This window comes from Gymnoscopelus braueri (genome assembly GCF_963280865.1).
Source record: "Gymnoscopelus braueri genome assembly, chromosome: 9".
In the NCBI taxonomy this organism is placed as follows: Eukaryota; Metazoa; Chordata; class Actinopteri; order Myctophiformes; family Myctophidae; genus Gymnoscopelus; species Gymnoscopelus braueri.
Window position 1 is genome coordinate 5,600,438 of NC_137610.1, and position 18,809 is coordinate 5,619,246.

An 18,809-nucleotide genomic window follows, 5' to 3' on the forward strand; every position below is an offset into this window, starting at 1 on the left:
GGAACTGGTTGGAATAACGTGTTCCTTCCACGCGCTACGTCCAACCAGGGAAACTCCCCCCTGTCAGGTGACAAGAAGGTCAGTTGGCTCTCATGCCTGAAGGAAGCATGAGCTCGGCCCTGGCCTCCCTACTGTGGGGGACTGGTGTAGTACTGGTGTAGGGCTGGTGTAGCGCCCAGGATCACTTAGGAAATTGGCACCGGGTGAAAAAATGGGTTACAAAAAAATCGCGGGATAAAAAATTAAAAAACAAAAACAAAAACAAAAACAGGCTCCACCCACCAGGTTGTCATTGGCCAGGGAGATAAAGGGTTAAAACAGGCTCCACCCACCAGGTTGTCATTGGCCAGGGAGATAAAGGGTTAAAACAGGCTCCACCCACCAGGTTGTCATTGGCCAGGCAGGTGATCTCGTGACGCATGCCGGCGTCGACACGTGCCTCCTGTGACATCATCAGGCTCTGAGCCAATAGCTGCTGCTGCCGCTCGTTTTCCTCCTTCATCCTCCTCATGTCCTCCAGCAGGTCCTCGGTCTCCTCCCTGTGGGACGCCCCCTGCTCCTGGAGCTGCTCCTCAAGGACCCTGGGGGGGGGGGGTTACTCATTACTGTCATTTAAGATTAATCACCCAATGACCACCTACCCGTACATTATCCCGCTTATTACACAGCTACTAAATAAATACATTGACCCAAACGTAACAACAAAATGAAGTATTTCCTTGCTTCCGGTAACAGGAAGACTCGCCCCAAAACACGCTCGGCCCCCATTCTACCGCCGGATTTGCCTGTAATACCGCCGGATTTGACCCAGGGCGACTGTGTTTGGGGGAGAGAACGTTTTGGTATTCTTGCTGTTGGTGCGCCACGATACACAAGGAAGTCTAGTGGATCAAATAGAATCACTTTTTGGTTACTGCATTGTCTATTTCTCAGTTCAAATGTTTTAAAAAACATTCTTGAGAGCAAACGTTTAGTTGTAAATGACATGGTGTGTTTGTTTACATGGCTGTCATGTTGGATACAGCATAAAATCAAGCAGCGCAGGTTGATATGAGCAGGTGCTCTGAGTCTTTGATTAGACAGGTTGATATGAGCAGGTGCTCTGAGTCTTTGATTAGACAGGTTGATATGAGCAGGTGCTCTGAGTCTTTGATTAGACAGGTTGATATGAGCAGGTGCTCTGAGTCTTTGATTAGACAGGTTGATATGAGCAGGTGTTCTGAGTCTTTGATTAGACAGGTTGATATGAGCAGGTGCTCTGAGTCTTTGATTAGACAGGTTGATATGAGCAGGTGCTCTGAGTCTTTGATTAGACAGGTTGATATGAGCAGGTGCTCTGAGTCTTTGATTAGACAGGTTGATATGAGCAGGTGTTGTTGCAATGTATGTTGCTATATCAGTGCGTCAAGGACCCCCCAAAACTATGTATTTGGCCGCGGACACCCATCTCCAAATATTTAGTGCCACGGAGCAACGATTTGAGTTACAAATGTTCCCTTTAAAAATAAATATATTCAAAGATTTGCACACATTTTCACGATTTTTCAAAAACAATTGCAGATCTACAAGCTTGTAGATCTGCTATTTTTGAATAGCCAAAGTATTAAAAAATGGTTATATCTGAAATCTAAAATGACACAGATTGAATGGGTTAAAGGACGTGTATCACTGGTTTCTTTCAAACAGAGACCACAAGGGGAGGTCAATGAAAGGAGGTTCATTCACTGCCAAACTTTGTATACTTTGTACTTCATAGTGTTTGTATTTGTTGATGTTCATGTATTATTGTGTTATTTTATTATGCTATGTTGATAAATAGAATACATAGGACCACAATGGAAACAAGTCCCCAGGACTGTGTTGTGTTATCCTTTTATCCTTAATGTCTGACTGTACCTCATGATGTGTTTATATTTATGAATAATAAAGTATTCAATCAATCAAACCTGTTGGTCTCCTTGAGGCCTTCATAAGCCAGCCACAGCTCTCCATCTTCATTCAGTGTGTGTAGATCTGTAGATCTGAGGAATGAAACAATAATCACTTGCACTATGCACAAGATTACAACATGCTATATTACATAAAGAGACACAGGGAGCTTTTTTATGTTGTGCAGCGTCTTATGCCTTATGACTAATGTTAGGTATTGGCATCACTTATTATTTTTGAAAAACATTTTAAAATAGTGAAAATAGCCGATTGAAGCTCACAATGTGTCGTCTATTTTCACTATTTTCTTAATGTTTTCAAAATAAAAAAAAATGCCTAAGAAGAGGCATAAGATGTCGCGCAAAATAGGGCCCAATGAGTCTAAACTTGTGTACTTGGCCCATGAGGCCAGGTGAAGGCTGTTGTCTGGCCGACTGGGAGTGATATAAAGATGGCTGACCTGTCACAGTCTTGTAAACGTAGATAGATACCAAGATGGCTGACCTGTCAACGTATTGTAAACGTAGATAGATATAAAGATGGCTGACCTGTCAAAGTCTTGTAAAGATGTGATGTCATGATGATCCAACCTCAGTCCTTCTCCCAACACCAGGTCCTGAAAACATTAAAATGATAACAAACTAGAAAAAGTGCTCCTCGGAACAAAGGTCTCCGCCAGGTCAGGTACGTTATTGTGGCCTCCTGGTGGCGCTATAATAGGCCAATGTGAAAAGGGTGCCATTTATTCTTAGGCCTTTCACGGCAATCGAACACTGCATTCATGATTTGATGCATTTTGTTCCAAAAATGTGTTTAGCTAAGTTAGACCTGCTGGTGGTGCTATAACAGGCCAATGTGAAAAGGGTGGCATTTGTTCCTCGGCCTAGTGGGAATGTGCGTGTGAAATTTCACGGAAATCGCAAGCTGCGTGCATACTGTAGTTTGAGGCATTTTGTTCAAAACGGACCAATCCTGCAAACTTTGGAAGCTAACCTTAGCCAATCAGGATGGAATATGGGAAATTTGACAGATCCGTGTTGATCACATGACTATAGAGATACTGTGTACCGATTTGCATGGATACAATCTGTAGGACTAATATAAAAAAATGGGTTTTGCACAAATCGGGCTCCTGGTGGTGCTATAACAGGCCCATGTGAAATATTTGGGGCAGAGGTTCTGAATTGGCATCCAGGGAGTGTGTGTGCACAGTTTCGCAGCGACTGGGCCGACGTGCCTGAGATTAGCTGGTCGCACACAGACAGGACACACGGACACACGGACGGACGGACAGGGGGTAAAACATACTCTCTCGCCATGCCTTTCGGCCTGGCGGAGACAATTATTATTAGTCAGTGTAGCAGCTCCACACGGAACACCATAAACTGTATTTATCCTATATAAAGGGACATTCACACCAAAAGCACCACAAGTAAGACGCGCGAACGCGGTAAGCGAACGCAAAAAAATAAAAAAAATAATGAAAAAAAATATTTTAAAAAAAGTAACCAATACATTTTTTTTTTTTTTTTTTTTTTAAATCTGCGTTAAAAGGAGCATCTTAGAAAAATACAAATTCACAAAAAAAAAACTTGGAATGTTTTTGAACAATTCAACAAAGTGTTTGAAGTGCCTGTTTCACCCACTTCCGGGGGGCGGAGCCAAAATCCGAGCCCGAAGTATTTGTTCGTAGACCCCCACTTAGGGGGGGTAGAAAAAGTTTGGGAGCGATTCGGGCACTTTTCATTTAACATGGGGTTTCAATGGGGAGTTTTTAGGAGCCTTCTCCGGGGCGTGGCTTCCGGGGGAAGGGGCGGGCTTAAACGCAACCTTGACAGGTGTGTTCAGTTTTCAAAGACCTTTCATTTGATGTATGGTACGTCTAAATTGGACATTTACTTATCTCAGAGGAGCTGCACACAGGCAGTGCACACAGAGACACAGAGACACAGAGACACAACCCAAGCAGGGTTACATAGTAAGCTCCACTTGGTCGGAGGCGCGGCTTCGCCGCGCCTCCTCCCGCGTTCGCAATAATTATAACGATAATTATGTGAGCGTGTCAAAAGATTGTTGAATATTTAGGGATATGAGCAACCACGCTTGTTTCACGCACATGACTTGGCTAAATACCATTTTTTACACTTTTCAAAAAAGAAAATTGACACAGAATCAAATGTTTTATGGTCATGATTCAGCAGGATCCTGGATAACTTGGTTCCAGGCTTAAAATAACTAATATAAATATTTTCAGAAGTCTATCTATGGGGGAAATGATTGGCTTTCTATCTGAGGAACCACAACATGGCCGCCACTGCTACGCTCTGTGGCGCTTTGCTGTGAACGGCTCTGAACTCACCTTGTGTTTGAGCGCCTCCTGGTGGACCATGTGGGATCGTAGGAGCAGCACCTCCTCTTTCCTCATCTCCAGCTCCTCGCTGGAGGAGTTGAGCTGCTCCAGGAGCACGCTGTAGGGCAGGGAGCCCGGGCTGGGGGGCGTAGCGGCGGAGGAGGACAGAGACTCTCTCAGCTCCTTCAGGTCTCGTTTCAGACGCCTGTTGTCTGAGTCCAGATCCTGACTCTGAAGAGAATAATATTATATTATAATATTAATATTAATATTAATAGATGTTAGGAAGGTTTTAGTCTCGACACATTCATCTCTGCATCATCTGTAATCAAGGTCTACTCTCAACCAGTGTTGATTTTGTCGGCTAAAACTATGACAAAAAATGTTGGTCGACTCCTTTTTTTCACTGACGAAAATGAAATAAAAAACGAAATAATAACTAGGCTACGATTACTAAAACTATGACAAAATATACTGACAATTTTGTCAACAAATAAAAACTAGACTAAAATGTTTGGGAGGGACTAGTGGAGAAGAGATCCAGTAGAACTAAGACAAGTCATCGTGGGTGCGCGCGGGTGTCACAGACCGAAAATAGCAGATCTACAAGCTCACTTGTGAGCTTGTAGATCTGCTATTTTCGGTATGCAGCTAAGTGAAAATCTGCCATTTCAATGCCATCACGACCCGCCAAAAATACATCTTAGTCGACTAAAATCTGATGGTATTTTGTCAACTAAAAGTAAAAGTGAAACATTCAAATCTGACTTAAACTAAAAATAATTTTATTCAAAAGACTGACTAAAACTAAATCAAAATTTGCTGTCAATCAACAAATCAACAAATGTCAACATGTTTTTAAAAAAAAAACTGTTTTAAGTCAAGTGGACGGCAGCGCGCACACCACAACTATAACCACTTTCAGAGCCATTATATGAACGAAACGCTGACAGCCAATCAAAATCCATCAGAAGGACATCTGGCACGCAATTTGTCTCATCCTCGGAAAATGTTGTAATTATGAGGAGACAATTATGAATAGCTAGGGCTAACTGGTAGGCTAGCTGGTATTACCTCAGGTAGGTTACAACCATCTCGCCTTAAATAATCTGACTGATTATCTATAAATCCTATTCAATAGGATTTGAAATACACTGCATGCATATTTCAGCACCACAGATCTCTTTCTCTCTCTGAAAGAGATCTGTGCTCTGACACAACTGGGCAGCTTTTAACATCCCAGAGGCAAATATTTACTTTTACTCCACTACAATTATTTGAAAACTTTAGTTACTTTGTAGATTTTGATTATTATAACAAAACCACTTCAACCCTATATACATTTAGACCTGTTGCGGCTGATAATAGTCCCAATGACTACCGTAATCAGCCGGTAGGCTAAGCCTGGGAAATGTAAAAACTCAGTACCAAACAAATGCTCAAGTTTAAAAGTGTTTACTGTGCAGTGTCACCAAATTATTACAATTTACAATAAATAAATATGTAATAAATATGTGCACCAAATAACTTAAACAGTGAGCAATTAACAATAATACAAACAAAAATATAGCTCTCCCAGCTCACCCCACCTCCATGGTCAAATCAGCCCTAGAGTGAGCAGGTGAGAGCCATTACTTTGTTAATCTCTCAAGAACAGATTCTGCTCTGCGTTTGAATCTGTCGGGGGGGTTCGTCATATCGCGTATGCACTGGCCTACAAGTGGGCGTGCCTTCAGATCAGGAAGCAGGCCGCGCTTTACCCAATCAAATGTAGTGGGCGGGATTTACGTGTCTGTCGATCCTTCCCCACTCGAAACAAACCGAAACTAATTTAACAATAGCGTCCGCGGAGCAGACAAAACCACGGAAAGATATTCACATTTTAACTTGCTCTTTCATTTTTTTAGAAACAAGTGGGCTTATAACCAAAACGATCCATGTTCTCTGGGAGAAGTGGTGTTAGTGTTCCGTGTAGAAATATTGTTAGTGGGAATGAAAACATAGTCGCGCCACCGGAAGTGATGCGCTGAAGGCAGACCAAAACATAGATATAGAAACCTAGATACCTCATTGGCCTCTGCAATTCGTTGGAGCGACCTGTTTCGTATGGTGGCCGCCATACGTGCTGGGATTGGCCAGTGCCCGTCCCCCCCCGGAAATGGGGGGAACGGGCACCGGCCAATCAAAGCGTGTCTTTTCCAGGACTTGTCAGAATCTAGTTGTCCCGCCCCCACCTGCCTCTCATTGGCCTACTGAACGCCCCCTTCTGTGACGCACGCGGAAATTTCCAGCTGCCCCCCAAGGAAGCTTGGGAAGCAGAAGCGTGCCCGCCATACAGACGCTTCAGAGCCAGAGGAGGCGTCTACCTTTATATGTCTATGGACCAAAACCCCTGTTTCCTTGCGCACGGGTGCTACGTCAACTTCCTCCCAGAGCCAACTGAGATAGTCAAAAACAGCAGAGGGCGCTGTCTTTCCTTTTCATTTGGCGCTGGGTTCCCAGATTGTTACTTTGTAGACACTGAGGCCACCCACAGCGAAACTCCCACCTAGGTGCCTTCATCAATCACATAACCCACTTTAGTGCACACTTGGCTCCTACACGACCATTTGATAAAAGACGATCTAAATACTTGTAGATCTGCTATTTTCAAAAGATTACATATACATTTGAAAAATTGTGAAATGGGACATTCTGCATAATGAGTACTTTCTACTTTTGGTACTTTAAGTACATTTTTATACCAATACCTTTTTGTACTTTTACTCAAGTAAATTTTGAATTCCAGACTTTTAATTGTAACAGAGCATTTCTACATTGCAGTATTGATACTTTTACTTAAGTAAAACATTTGAGTACCTTTTCCACCACTGTACTCACTACATGAGACAATAGAATACCGTTATACATAATGTAATGGACAATACCTTCAGAACCTCCAGGTCCAGTTCTGCTCTGATAGATGACGTCTGATCCTCCCCCTCCTGTTTAAAAAAACAAACATCATGTATTATGTTTATGGTCACTGTATTCAACATATAACATTCTGTTTAGAGCATCCACTTCAAATCATTAGCAGCATCAACATAGAAATACAGATACATTATGCCATAAACTGTCAGGTTAAGTCAAGTGATCACCTGTCTGTTGTCAAATAAAAACATTCATAATACATACAGTACAATAATACATCTTAACCCATTAAGTACGGGAAAGCATTCTAATTTTTTTAACACAAAATTTTATCCCACGATTTTTGCAACCCCATTGTTTTTCACCCAGTGCCAATTGTCTAAGTGATCCTGGGCGCTAAACTCCCTCTGCCAGCCTAGGGAGAGCCCAGAGCCGAGCTCATGCCTCCTTCAATGCATGAAGAGCTAACAAGCCTTCTTATCACTTGACAGGGGGGAGTTTCCCGAGACATGGGTAACTGCAGGCAAGATGGCGCTGGTACAGGGGCGTGTTCACACCAATGGGCGTGTTGGTTACCCATACTTGATCCCACCTAGGGTACAGGCACTGATGACACGGAGGAGACGACATGCCCCCAGTGCCCACAGCCTCCCCGGCGGGAATTGAACCCAGGACCTTCCAGCTGTGAGCGCTACCGACTGCACCACCATGCCGTCTCTCTGCATTCTATGTATGTGTTTAACTTGTTTATTGTAGGTCACTCTGGATAAAGAGTGTCAGATAAATGAATGCATTGGGACCAGTTCAGCTATTACATACATTATGTGCATCATTTTCTATGCAAAATAAATAATAAAATGCCTCCTTTTAAGATCAAAATTCAAATGCAATTTCTGAGCTCAGTTGACCTAATGTCTTTCCATCTATAACACACACACACAAATGTTTTACTTAGGTAAAAGTATCAATACTGCAATGTAGAAATGCTCTGTTACGATTAAAAGTCTGGAATTAAAAATTTACTTGAGTAAAAGTACAAAAAGGTATTGGTATAAAAATTTACTTAAAGGGGTAGTTCACCCCCCAAATAACTTTTTTTCTATTGATTACTCACCCCATGGAGCCTTGAATTCATGGATATTTTTTTGTTTTTGTCGCATTCCTTCCTTTATTATTTGATTATAATAAATTTAGCCCCATTGATTCCGGTAGGAGACACAAATGCATTTGTGTCTCCTACCGGAATCAATGGGGACACATTTATTATAATCAAATTATTGGCTTAGGAATGTGACAAAAACAAAAAAATATCTATGAATTCAAGGCTCCAGATGGTCAGTAATCAATAGAAAAAAAGTTATTTTGTGGGTGAACTACCCCTTTAAGTACCAAAAGTAGAAAACACACACACACACACACACACACACACACACACACACACACACACACACACACACACACACACACACACACACACACACACACACACACACACACACACACACACACACACACACACACACACACACACACACACACACACACACACACACACACACACACACACACACACACAACCTTGTGGTGCTGGGATCCTTCTCTTCGGTCCAGTTGACGCTGTAGAGATTGTTTCTCCTGTTCCACTTCTTTCACTCTCTTCTGGAACTTCAACAGAACCGACACGTCTCCGTCCTAACAACACAAAACAACAACACAACATTAACACAACATAACTGACACGTCTTCGTCCTAACACCACAACACACAACATTAACAACACACAACACAACATTAACAACACACAACAACACCACGACATAACTGACACGTCTCCGTCCTAACAACACACAACACAACATTAACACAACATAACTGACACGTCTCTGTCCTAACACACAACACAACATTGACACAACATAACTGACACGTCTCTGTCCTAACATACAACACACAACATTAACACAACATAACCGACACGTCTCCGTCCTAACACACAACACACAACATTAACACAACAGAACCGACACGTCTCCGTCCTAACAACACACAACACAACATTAACACAACATAACTCACACGTCCCCGTCCTAACAACAACCACCATACTGATACAATACTTCCTAACAGCAAAACCACATGACAACAACGTGAGACCATATTCTGCCCGAGGGCTCAAGTACATGAGAGAGAGAGAGAGATAAAGCGAGAGAGAGATAAAGCGAGAGAGAGATAAAGAGAGAGATAAAGAGAGAGATAAAGAGAGAGAGATAAAGAGAGAGAGATATTTCAATTTCAGCCTGGACCCAACCCGGCCACCCGGCCAATTATGGTAATATGGCCCGATTCAGGCTTCACCTAACTCGGGTCGGGCCTTAATTTCCAGGCCTGTTGAAAACTCTAAACAGAGACCGGGGGAAGATTTATGTTACATTTTTACATGTCCTCATCACACTCGACTGTGACAAGTCTATGGTTACAGTAGAAGCAGAGGAAACATAGAAACAGGCTATGGTCACAGTAGAAGCAGAGGAAACATAGAAACCAGTGAAGTTGCTCTTTAAAAAAAAGGGGTGGAGTTGTTCACCTGTTTGTTTATGGAAGAGGAGGAGTCTTCTCCTTCAGCGTAGCCGGAGCTGTGAGTGATGTCACTGGAGAACGAGTCACTCCTCCCTGTATTCTGCTCATTAACATACCATTAACATATTAAACACTGTGTTAGCATTGATTAGCATGTGTTAGCATGTGTTAGCATGTCACTGGAGAAGAAGTTGCTTCTCCCCGCATTCTGCTCATTAACTATGTGACCAAATTTGACTGGGAGCCAGCGGCGGACTGGCCATTTGGTGTACCGGGCATTTGGCCAGTGGGCCACTGGGCCACCCCCAAAAAAAGCAGGGGCCTCAGTGCGGCTGCAGAGTTCATGTTTCAGGGCTGGGCTGAAACAGTGAAACGCCCCCCCCCCCCCGTTGACAAAACGGCCCAGGGGGTGGTGGGCCGGTCCGGACCAAAATGCCAGGGCTGAATTTTGGTCCCAGTCCGGCCCTGCTGGGAGACAGTCATCTGTGCACAAAGATGCTACGCACACCAGGTCCTTGTAGTGGTGCTGGCTCACGGCAGAATAATCTCAAGGTAAATTGTCAAAAGACAAAAAGTGGCCGCACACACTGTTATAGCAAAAGTGCAAAAAAATATTTAGGACGCAGAGTAAAAAAGACCAACGTTTCGGCAAACAAATGCCTTCTTCAGGGTATCGCCTGAATACCCTGAAGAAGGCATTTGTTTGCCTTTTGACAATTTACCTTGGGAGACAGTCATCTAGCATTTTTTCATTTTAATTTTTTCATGTCATATGAAAGCAGGGAATCATGGCAAAATAATGATATATTGGTTAATAAGATTGAGTGAATAGTTTTGAAACTACAGCTTATATGAAGTTAAAAGTCTTCAGTAGAGAAAACACCATTTGAATGGATCTCATTCAGAGATACTATACCAAAGATTGTTAATATAGAAAGATACACATTCTCCATTGGAGCCACTAGAGGCGAAGTAGTACACAAATCCTACAAATGGTCTCCTAAGTAGGCGTGGTTGTCTTCTCCCCCGACCATCCCACCACCCTCCCCTCCCCTCTCCCTGGCTGACAACGTCATGTGGATGTGTATTTGTGTATTTTCTTCATTAAAGAAAATAAATGCTTTACATGTTTGAAAGTGCACTGTTATTGGCAAAGATGATTTTAAAGAAACCCCAAAAAAAATCCCACCACAAACTCACACGTATTATTCAGTCTTATCTTCTGCTAGATATGCTCCTAATTCTGCTCAACATTGTAACAGGTCCTTTTATTTATAAGGTATATATTTTACCACTAGACTATAATGTGTTTAGCATGAATGTTTAGCAAAATGTCATGATTCCCAAATCATACCCATCAACCAAGACAGTTAATAATGGAAAATGATATTATTGAGCATTGGAACACACATTTTATTTAATTTTTGAAATGTCCATAATGATTTCACGTAGGCCTACCACATTCACATATAGAATCTCAGTTTATTAGTTTTTAGAACATCTTATGGGGACAGAGCATAGAGTTCAAATCTATACAATATAATATAAGGGACAGACAGAGCCCTCTATGTCTCGTCCGTCAGACTGCAGATGGACTCTTCAGATATCTTCCCAGATCTCGCGAGAGTGTGTTGCTAGGATAGAGAAAGGTGGATAACAAAGTAGATTTTCTCCTAATTTGTGTCACAAAAAAAAAAGCCATTTTAGTATGAAAATCGTGCATATTTTGTGTCTTGTGACGATCGGGTCCAATATTTAGTTCAGTGACCATGGAGCTAAAGAATGGTTCAGAAGCTGTGTTCACGTTGACTCTTCCATTGGAATCAAATAGACTCCAACTTCCTTCCTGTCTCCTAAAAAGGTGTCCACCTACGTCACGCAGAAAATAGGAGAAACGGGAAGTAAACCGGAGAATGCGCCTCTTGCTATTTTCCTCTTGGACTATACTGGGCTATCAATCCCATCATGCATAGCGGGGGATGCACTTCTTTTGTTTCCAAGAATCTCTTTGTTCTGTATGCTCTCTGAGAGACCAGGATTTTGCCACTGCCCCCTGCTGGAACTGGCTGGTTCCAGTGTTGAGGAGGACTAACAAAGATACATTTTCACAACAGTTTTAACAAAATATGATTGTTTATACATCTTTATTTGAGATTTGCATTAGACACAAGCCAACAGACTAGTGATACCTTTCAAAACGATCGGGTAGAAATAGCGGATTTTACCGTTTTCGCGATGTTTGGATGGAAACAGAGGATCTGGTTGGCAATGCTAGCAAATGCTAGCTCTAACCTGGGGTGCTGCTTCCATTCCGACATCTCACTACTCCGACTAGTGGCTTCCGCGTGCGGTTAGGGTTAGGGAATGGTTTGGGTTGGACTTCAGTGCTAAGCCTTTTTAGAAAGGGCATCCTTTCAAAAAAAGGCAGAGCAAGGAATTTTTGCTCTCGCCATCTTGTTTTTGAAAGAAAGTCTTTTTGGGACCTTTAAGGTCCTTATCATTTTATATTCTGTTTAACTAAGTATTTAATCTAATTTCCAAATTTTAGCCCTAAGTTCTTTTTGGCTGATTCGCCTTTCCTAGAGCTTTTTTTTTTAAGAAAAAGGGGGGGGGGGATTCCCAATTAGGGTTAACAATTTTCCCTTTCTTTAAAGTTTTTTTTTGTTGTTGTTGTTTACAAACTATAAAATAAAATTGCCAGTGAACTTTGTGAGGAATGTTCACTGGGGACTGTGCATGGCAGGTACGTCCAGTCATCCTGAGTCCCACCTTAGTCGGACCGCATACCAAAAATCATCCATAGTCTCATTATAAGAATGGTACCGGACTAGGACTCAATAAAAGATTTAAGAATACAAATATAGTTATGGACCCAACCGCGATGGAGGGGCGCAGTCTCAAGCGAACTTGAGCCACGAGAGGCACCACCGAGCACCACCGAGTTGCCGTGCCGAACGTTGCGAAGTTCGCTTTGAGCCTACTCAGCCCCGTCCGAATTATGTACCGATAGGCACAGAATAGTAAATGATGTTTGTGGGGACTGCGTTTGCCCCAACTGAACCTCCCAGTGACTACTGGTCAATCCTAGTGTCTTTGTTGGGACTGACACAGTTCTCCATTTCTGCTACAAGGGTTAGGGTTAGAGTAATGAGGACCTTAAAACATTTAATTTTAAGGTCCTTATTATTTTACATTTGTTCATCTAAGTCTTCCTAGGTCCATTGTTTGATTATGTGTGTCTTAACCCACTTAGTCCTTTTGAAGGTTTGAGTGGGCATTTGGGTTGACTACCCTCACACCTATTTGGGTCTTAAGCTATGGGTCAGGAAGAAGCCCCTTGTCTTCCCCTAGGGTCGTTGATGCTTCTGTGATTGTCCTTAATCTAGTATCCCGGTCAGGTGTTACTCCTCCTTTCTCTGAGTGGGTCCTTGTTCTTTTAGTTCTCTCTGAGTACCTGGTGGTCTCTTTGTGTTTCTGTGAGTTTGTTTGATTGAATTAAGAAGGGTTGGTTTGTGTGTTTCTAGTGTTTGTCATATTAAGTCCCTCTGGAAAAATTGTACCTAATCTGTTTATCCATTGTCTTTCGTTATATTGCCTTTGTCCTAGTGTCCAATTTGGGTTATGTTCTAGGCCAGAGACTTTTAGGGAATTTATGCCATGTGTCATAAAGTGTTGAACAATTATTAAATTGGTCTTCTTGGCATTATTTATATTATATCTATGCTGGTTTAATCTGGTGGCGATTGTGTTTTGTGTTTCACCCACATATTGAAGGTTACATTTGGTGCAGGTGATTAAGTAAATACAGTTTTTAGTGTTAGCTTGTATTTTTTGTTTAATGCCAAACACCCTTTTGTTGTGTCTGTTGGTCACCATTTGGGTGCTTTTAAAGTAATGTGGTCTCCTGTTAGTTGGTCTATTCGTTCCTTTAAGAGTACTGTGGACTAGATAATCTTTGAGGTTCTTGTTTTTTCTGTAGGCTGAAATGATTTTACACCCATTTAAAAGAGTGTTTCCTCTGTTTTGGAAATTTATTTTTATCCTGGTGTTAGCTAATTTGCTTTGTGAGGAGTATGTAGTGACAAGGGCCAGCTTTGGACCTTGGTATTTTTCCTTTACTTCCAGAAAGGTGTCTTGGGCCTTTCGTAGGAAGGTCCTTGTGTACCCTCTTTTTCGTAGGGCGCAGAATAAGATCTTGCAGGCTGTCTTAAAATCCTGTGCAAATTCTGTGGAATCGTAGTAGCTGTGATTTAACAATCCCTGTGTAACAGTGTGGTGGGTGGAATGACGTTTTATGTAAGAGAGCGTGAGTGTCAGTTTCCTTAAAGTAGACTGGGGTGCTGCTTCCATTCCGACATTTCACTACTCCGACTAGTGGCTTCCGCGTGTGGTTAGGGTTAGGGTTAGGTATAGGGTTAGTAACCGTCGGAAAGGCGACATGTCGGAAAGCCGACATGCACCCCTCTAACCTTATATTTTACTACATGTTTATGCATTTATTTCATATTTACATGTTGATTTAAGCTCTGACATTTATGTCAGACATTCTCTAGTCTAGTAGGTGAAGAGTCTAACTAGGCCATTATCTCATTTTGGAAAAAATTATAATAATAATAATCTCGCACCAGCGAGATGACTGTCCTCCAGTTAAAAATGGTCACATATCATGAACATATCAACATATCAAACACTGTTAGCATGGTGCTGTCACTGGAGAACGAGACACTCCTCCCTGCGTTCTGCTCATTAACATATCAGACTAGCATGGTGGCCAAAGTGTCCTTGAGCAAGGCACTGAATCCCACAAATGCATGCGTTTGTGTGTGTTAAAATGTACTGTATCTGAGAACCCAGACGAAATATGACCGACGTGGCTGTTAGGTTTGGCCTCCGCATTCCAGTGATGGCCACCACCAGGTTCAGTCCCCCCCCACCTAATGAAGAGGTCCCAGGTTCAGGTTGAGTCCCCCCCCCTCCCCCATGTGCCCCCTCAAGGCGTCTTACCTTGCTGAGGTTCATCTCCTCCTGCAGCTCCTGATGTTCTCTCATCAGACTCTGGTAGCGGCTGTGAGTCTCTGTTAGATCCTTCTCTACGTGTTTGCTGTGTTCCACGCTGGCCTCCATGTCTTAAAACAACAACATCCATCATTCACATGAACACTAAGTGATATCTATTTTATAGGGACGGCCATTAGCGGAGTGTGAGTCCGCCCCGGCAGCCAGAGGCCCTGGTTGTCCCAGGTTTGATTCCAGGCCAGGCCAGCTATGTGTGGATGTGTGTCCCTGAGCAAGACTCTATATAGACGTCATCTGCATGGTGATGTTAGTGATTACGATAGAGGGCGCTCTTCCGCCACCTGTCAGGGTTGAGGAATCCTAGGACTCCCGAAAAAGAATATCTAAAAAAGAATCCAGCCTGTACGGTCCAACGTTATCAGATTTATAAAAAATACATTCATCTCTGATTTATAAGAACGGAAGATCACGGTTACAATAGTTTTTTTTCTCGGATGAATAAAGAGACCCTTGTCTTTACTCTCAGACATCTGATGTTTACATCGTTATGGATGAATCCTCCAGACATCTGATGTTTACAACGTAAAAACGCTGGCAGTGGCTGATTAATTAACTCTCTTACTGCCAAGAACGACTTTATGACGAGACATCGTCATAACGCCCTAGCTGCCAAGAACGACTAACAACGTTTTTTTTTTATTATTATTTTTGGCCGAGACATGCTATTTTCAAAGGTGTATAAAAGCCAACGGGAGGTCACAATGACATTTTTTTTCTCTTCTCACAGTGAAACCCTCAGTGATTAGCAACCATCAGGTCATACTGGAGATAAATATTCTGTGACTACTTGAAAAGGTAAGAAAATCGAAACATCGCTGGCAGTGGATGCACGCAGCCAGAAATGACAAAACAAATACCCCAAGGACTATTTTATGACAAACTACACTATGTTACCCGTTATCTTGTGTTTCTGCTCCTGGACCAGCTTGTCCAGATCAGCCTTCTGACCCTTCAGCACCAGGATCTCCTCATTCAGCTGGTCTACAACCTGCAAGGTCAAAAAGGTCACATTTACACCCATAACTACAACCTGCGAGGTAAAAAGTCAAATTTACACCCATAACTACAACCTGCAAGGTCAGAAATACACCCTGAAGGTCAAACATACACCCATACGAAGCGAATGTGACCACGCCCTTACTTTTTTTTCTCAAATACTTTCAAGTTTTTTGAAAAATAGCAGATGTATAAGCTCGCAGCGTAGCACGAAGTGACGCACTGCAAGTTTGTCGATCTGCTATTTTTTTTATAGATACATAGATACAACATATAAAGTGGTTCAAATGACTGTGATGCTGTATTGACTCATTTAGCTGGGGACCCCCTGGGGACCCCCTGGAACCCCCCCCGCCAAGGACCCCCTACTTTGAGAACCAACAGTGTACCTGCTGAGCGTGCTCAGAGTAAGCGACGGCCACCTGCTCCACGTCCTGCTTCTCCCTCTTGGCCTCCTCCGCCTCGTGACGGAGGAAGGTGACCTCGTTGAGCAGCGAGGGCAGCCTGTCCTCCAGCGTGGCCCGGGCCTCCCGCTCCGCCGCGCGGAGCCGCTCCATCTCGCGGAGCAGAGCGTCTTTCTGGACGCCCTGGTGCCTCTCGGCCACCGCCAGCCTCTCGCCCAGATGGACGTTCTCCTTATGCTGCCGAGAGAGAGAGAGAGAGGAGACAAGAATCATGTTTTATTGTCACAACACAGTTACAGGTAGAAGCAGGGGTGATGCCACTTTGATGATGCAGAGGGCCACTATATTTCCACACTCACTCCAGAGGGACACATTGCATAGTTAGCATAGCATATTTAGCATAGCATATTTTTTTTTTTGGTAAGTCAATGCCGTACTTCGCCATTCATAAAATGTCATAAAAGTTGCAAAAATAGCAGATCTACAAGCTCAAAACGCATCGAAGAGCGACGCGGTTTGAGCTTGTAGATCTGCTATTTTTGCTATTTTTGAATTGGAATCCTGAAAAGTAACATTTTTGTTTAATTTTGAATACATTTAGTTGTACTTATGTTAACTTAAATACAAATACATTGGACATAAAAAAGATAGAATGTTAATAGTAGTCATTAACTCTTTCACTGCCACACTTATTTCAGACTGTGTTGTCCCAGTGCCAGGAAAAAGGTGCATTTTTCCTCCGTTTGTTTTTTAACATTGAAGTGAATGTAGCAGCATATTTTTTTTTAAATATTTTCGTCTTTCCGTCATTGGCCATGATAGCCATAGAGCCATCGGACGGGAATTCCCGTTTTTGGCAGTTAAAGAGTTAAGCTACTAATATAGAAGTAATCAAAGCGGGTTAAAATCTGTATCATGTGAATTAAAGGAGGTCCTAAAATACAAGTGGTGCATTCACTGTAGTGCCAGTCAGTATCATGTAGCTTATAGAAAGTCAAACATCAAGTCCTACATCACATTTACATCACAGGTTTACAGGGCTAAAGCAGAGGGTGAAAAAATATAAAAAGAAAGATATCTAAGATATTTACATATACAGTATAAACATAGCATAAAAAGAGGGTCTGAAGATTAGGCTGATGGTAGGTGTGGCGCTCCACCTCCCAGGGGTCTAGCGCTTTGTTCTGGGCTGATAATACTGACGACAAGCCTCTCCGACAGGAGCCAAGGTCAGGAGCCAAGGTCAGGTGTAGAAAGTATCAGCACAGAGCACCAGAAAGTAATCCACATGAAGGCAAAACATTGGTAGCTAGTACAAAGTTTTTCTTTAAGCTGTTAGTTAAAAAGAGCAGAGTTGTTGCAGACCTGTAGTTTGTGTTCCAGTTAATGTGGAACAAGCTTTAGTCTGTATGCTGTTGAAGGAACGAGACTCTATCATGTGACACTGAGGCAACTCCCCAGGGACCAGACAATGACATAATGTGAAAACAATGGCCGTTTATTACAGCTATAGACACCATTCATAACACACACACAGAGAGGTCAACACCGATCGCACATCTTCCTGGAAGAAAGTAGAGTTGAATCTCTCTCTCTCTCTCTCTGAGAGTATAACATGGAGTGTATAGAGGCTTCAGTCTGCTCTCTCTCTCTCTGAGAGAGAGTCTCTCTCTCTCTCTCTCTCTCTCTCTCTCTCTCTCTCTCTCTCTCTCTCTCTCTCTCTCTCTCTCTCTCTCTCTCTCTCTCTCTCTCTCTCTCTCTCTCTCTCTCTCTCTCTCTCTCTCTCTCTCTCTCTCTCTCTCTCTCTCTCTCTCTCTCTCTCTCTCTCTCTCTCTCTCTCTCTCTCTCTCTCTCTCTCTCTCTCTCTCTCTCTCTCTCTCTCTCTCTCACATGGAGTGTATAGAGGCTTCAGTCTGTTCTCGTTCTCTCGCCGTTAAGTGACTGCCTGATCTGTTCCATCATCGGATGGAAACCATGACTACGCTGTCTGGGAGATGGGTTGTAAAAAAAAAAAGAAGAAAAAAAAGCCCAAATAAATCTAAAAAATGACACAGATGCGTTTAGACCCGGTCTAAATGGGTTAAAGGGATATTTCACTTTCCAACATGTTTGGGATCATTTTAACGTTTACTCAGGCCTTGGTGTTTCACCTCCGGACAGTTTTAAGTTGCTTCATTCAGTATTTAGATATTTGATATTCATTTTATCAGACACGCCCCCTTCCTATACAAACCCATTAACCCATAACTTCAAACCCCATTTCTAACATGATAGATTCGTCAAAAACACCCGTCCTTGGTTCTGGTGACTCATCCTGCCCTCCTAATACGTGAGTGGGTTTCGATTACGTGTTTTTTCGATTTACTTTTACATTTATATATTTTTCTTATACATTTTTATCGCACGATTTTGTAACCCCCATTTTTTACACCCAGTGCCAATTGTCTATGTAATCCTGGGCACTACCTTCCCTCTTCCAACCTAGGGAGGCCAGGGCCGAGCTCATGCCTCCTTCAATGCATGAGAGCCAACTGACCTTCTCGTCACCTGACAGGGGGGAGTTT

The 18,809-nt window shown here is 42.6% G+C and overlaps 1 protein-coding gene across 1 annotated transcript in view; it reads right to left on the reverse strand.

Annotated features, from left to right (window-relative positions):
- The window catches only part of LOC308092403 (unconventional myosin-Va-like), a 70,123-nt gene that overhangs the window by 10,143 nt on the left and 41,171 nt on the right, over positions 1 to 18,809 (reverse strand). Inside the window, exons 22-31 of the mRNA XM_080438272.1 lie at positions 16,231 to 16,482; positions 15,740 to 15,833; positions 14,774 to 14,895; positions 9,777 to 9,869; positions 8,771 to 8,884; positions 7,207 to 7,263; positions 4,289 to 4,510; positions 2,478 to 2,545; positions 1,947 to 2,021; positions 383 to 581 (exon numbers count right to left, since the gene is read on the reverse strand). Of these exons, the coding sequence (XP_080294398.1) occupies positions 383 to 581; positions 1,947 to 2,021; positions 2,478 to 2,545; positions 4,289 to 4,510; positions 7,207 to 7,263; positions 8,771 to 8,884; positions 9,777 to 9,869; positions 14,774 to 14,895; positions 15,740 to 15,833; positions 16,231 to 16,482 (1,296 nt within the window). The remainder of the gene's footprint in view (positions 1 to 382; positions 582 to 1,946; positions 2,022 to 2,477; positions 2,546 to 4,288; positions 4,511 to 7,206; positions 7,264 to 8,770; positions 8,885 to 9,776; positions 9,870 to 14,773; positions 14,896 to 15,739; positions 15,834 to 16,230; positions 16,483 to 18,809) is intronic.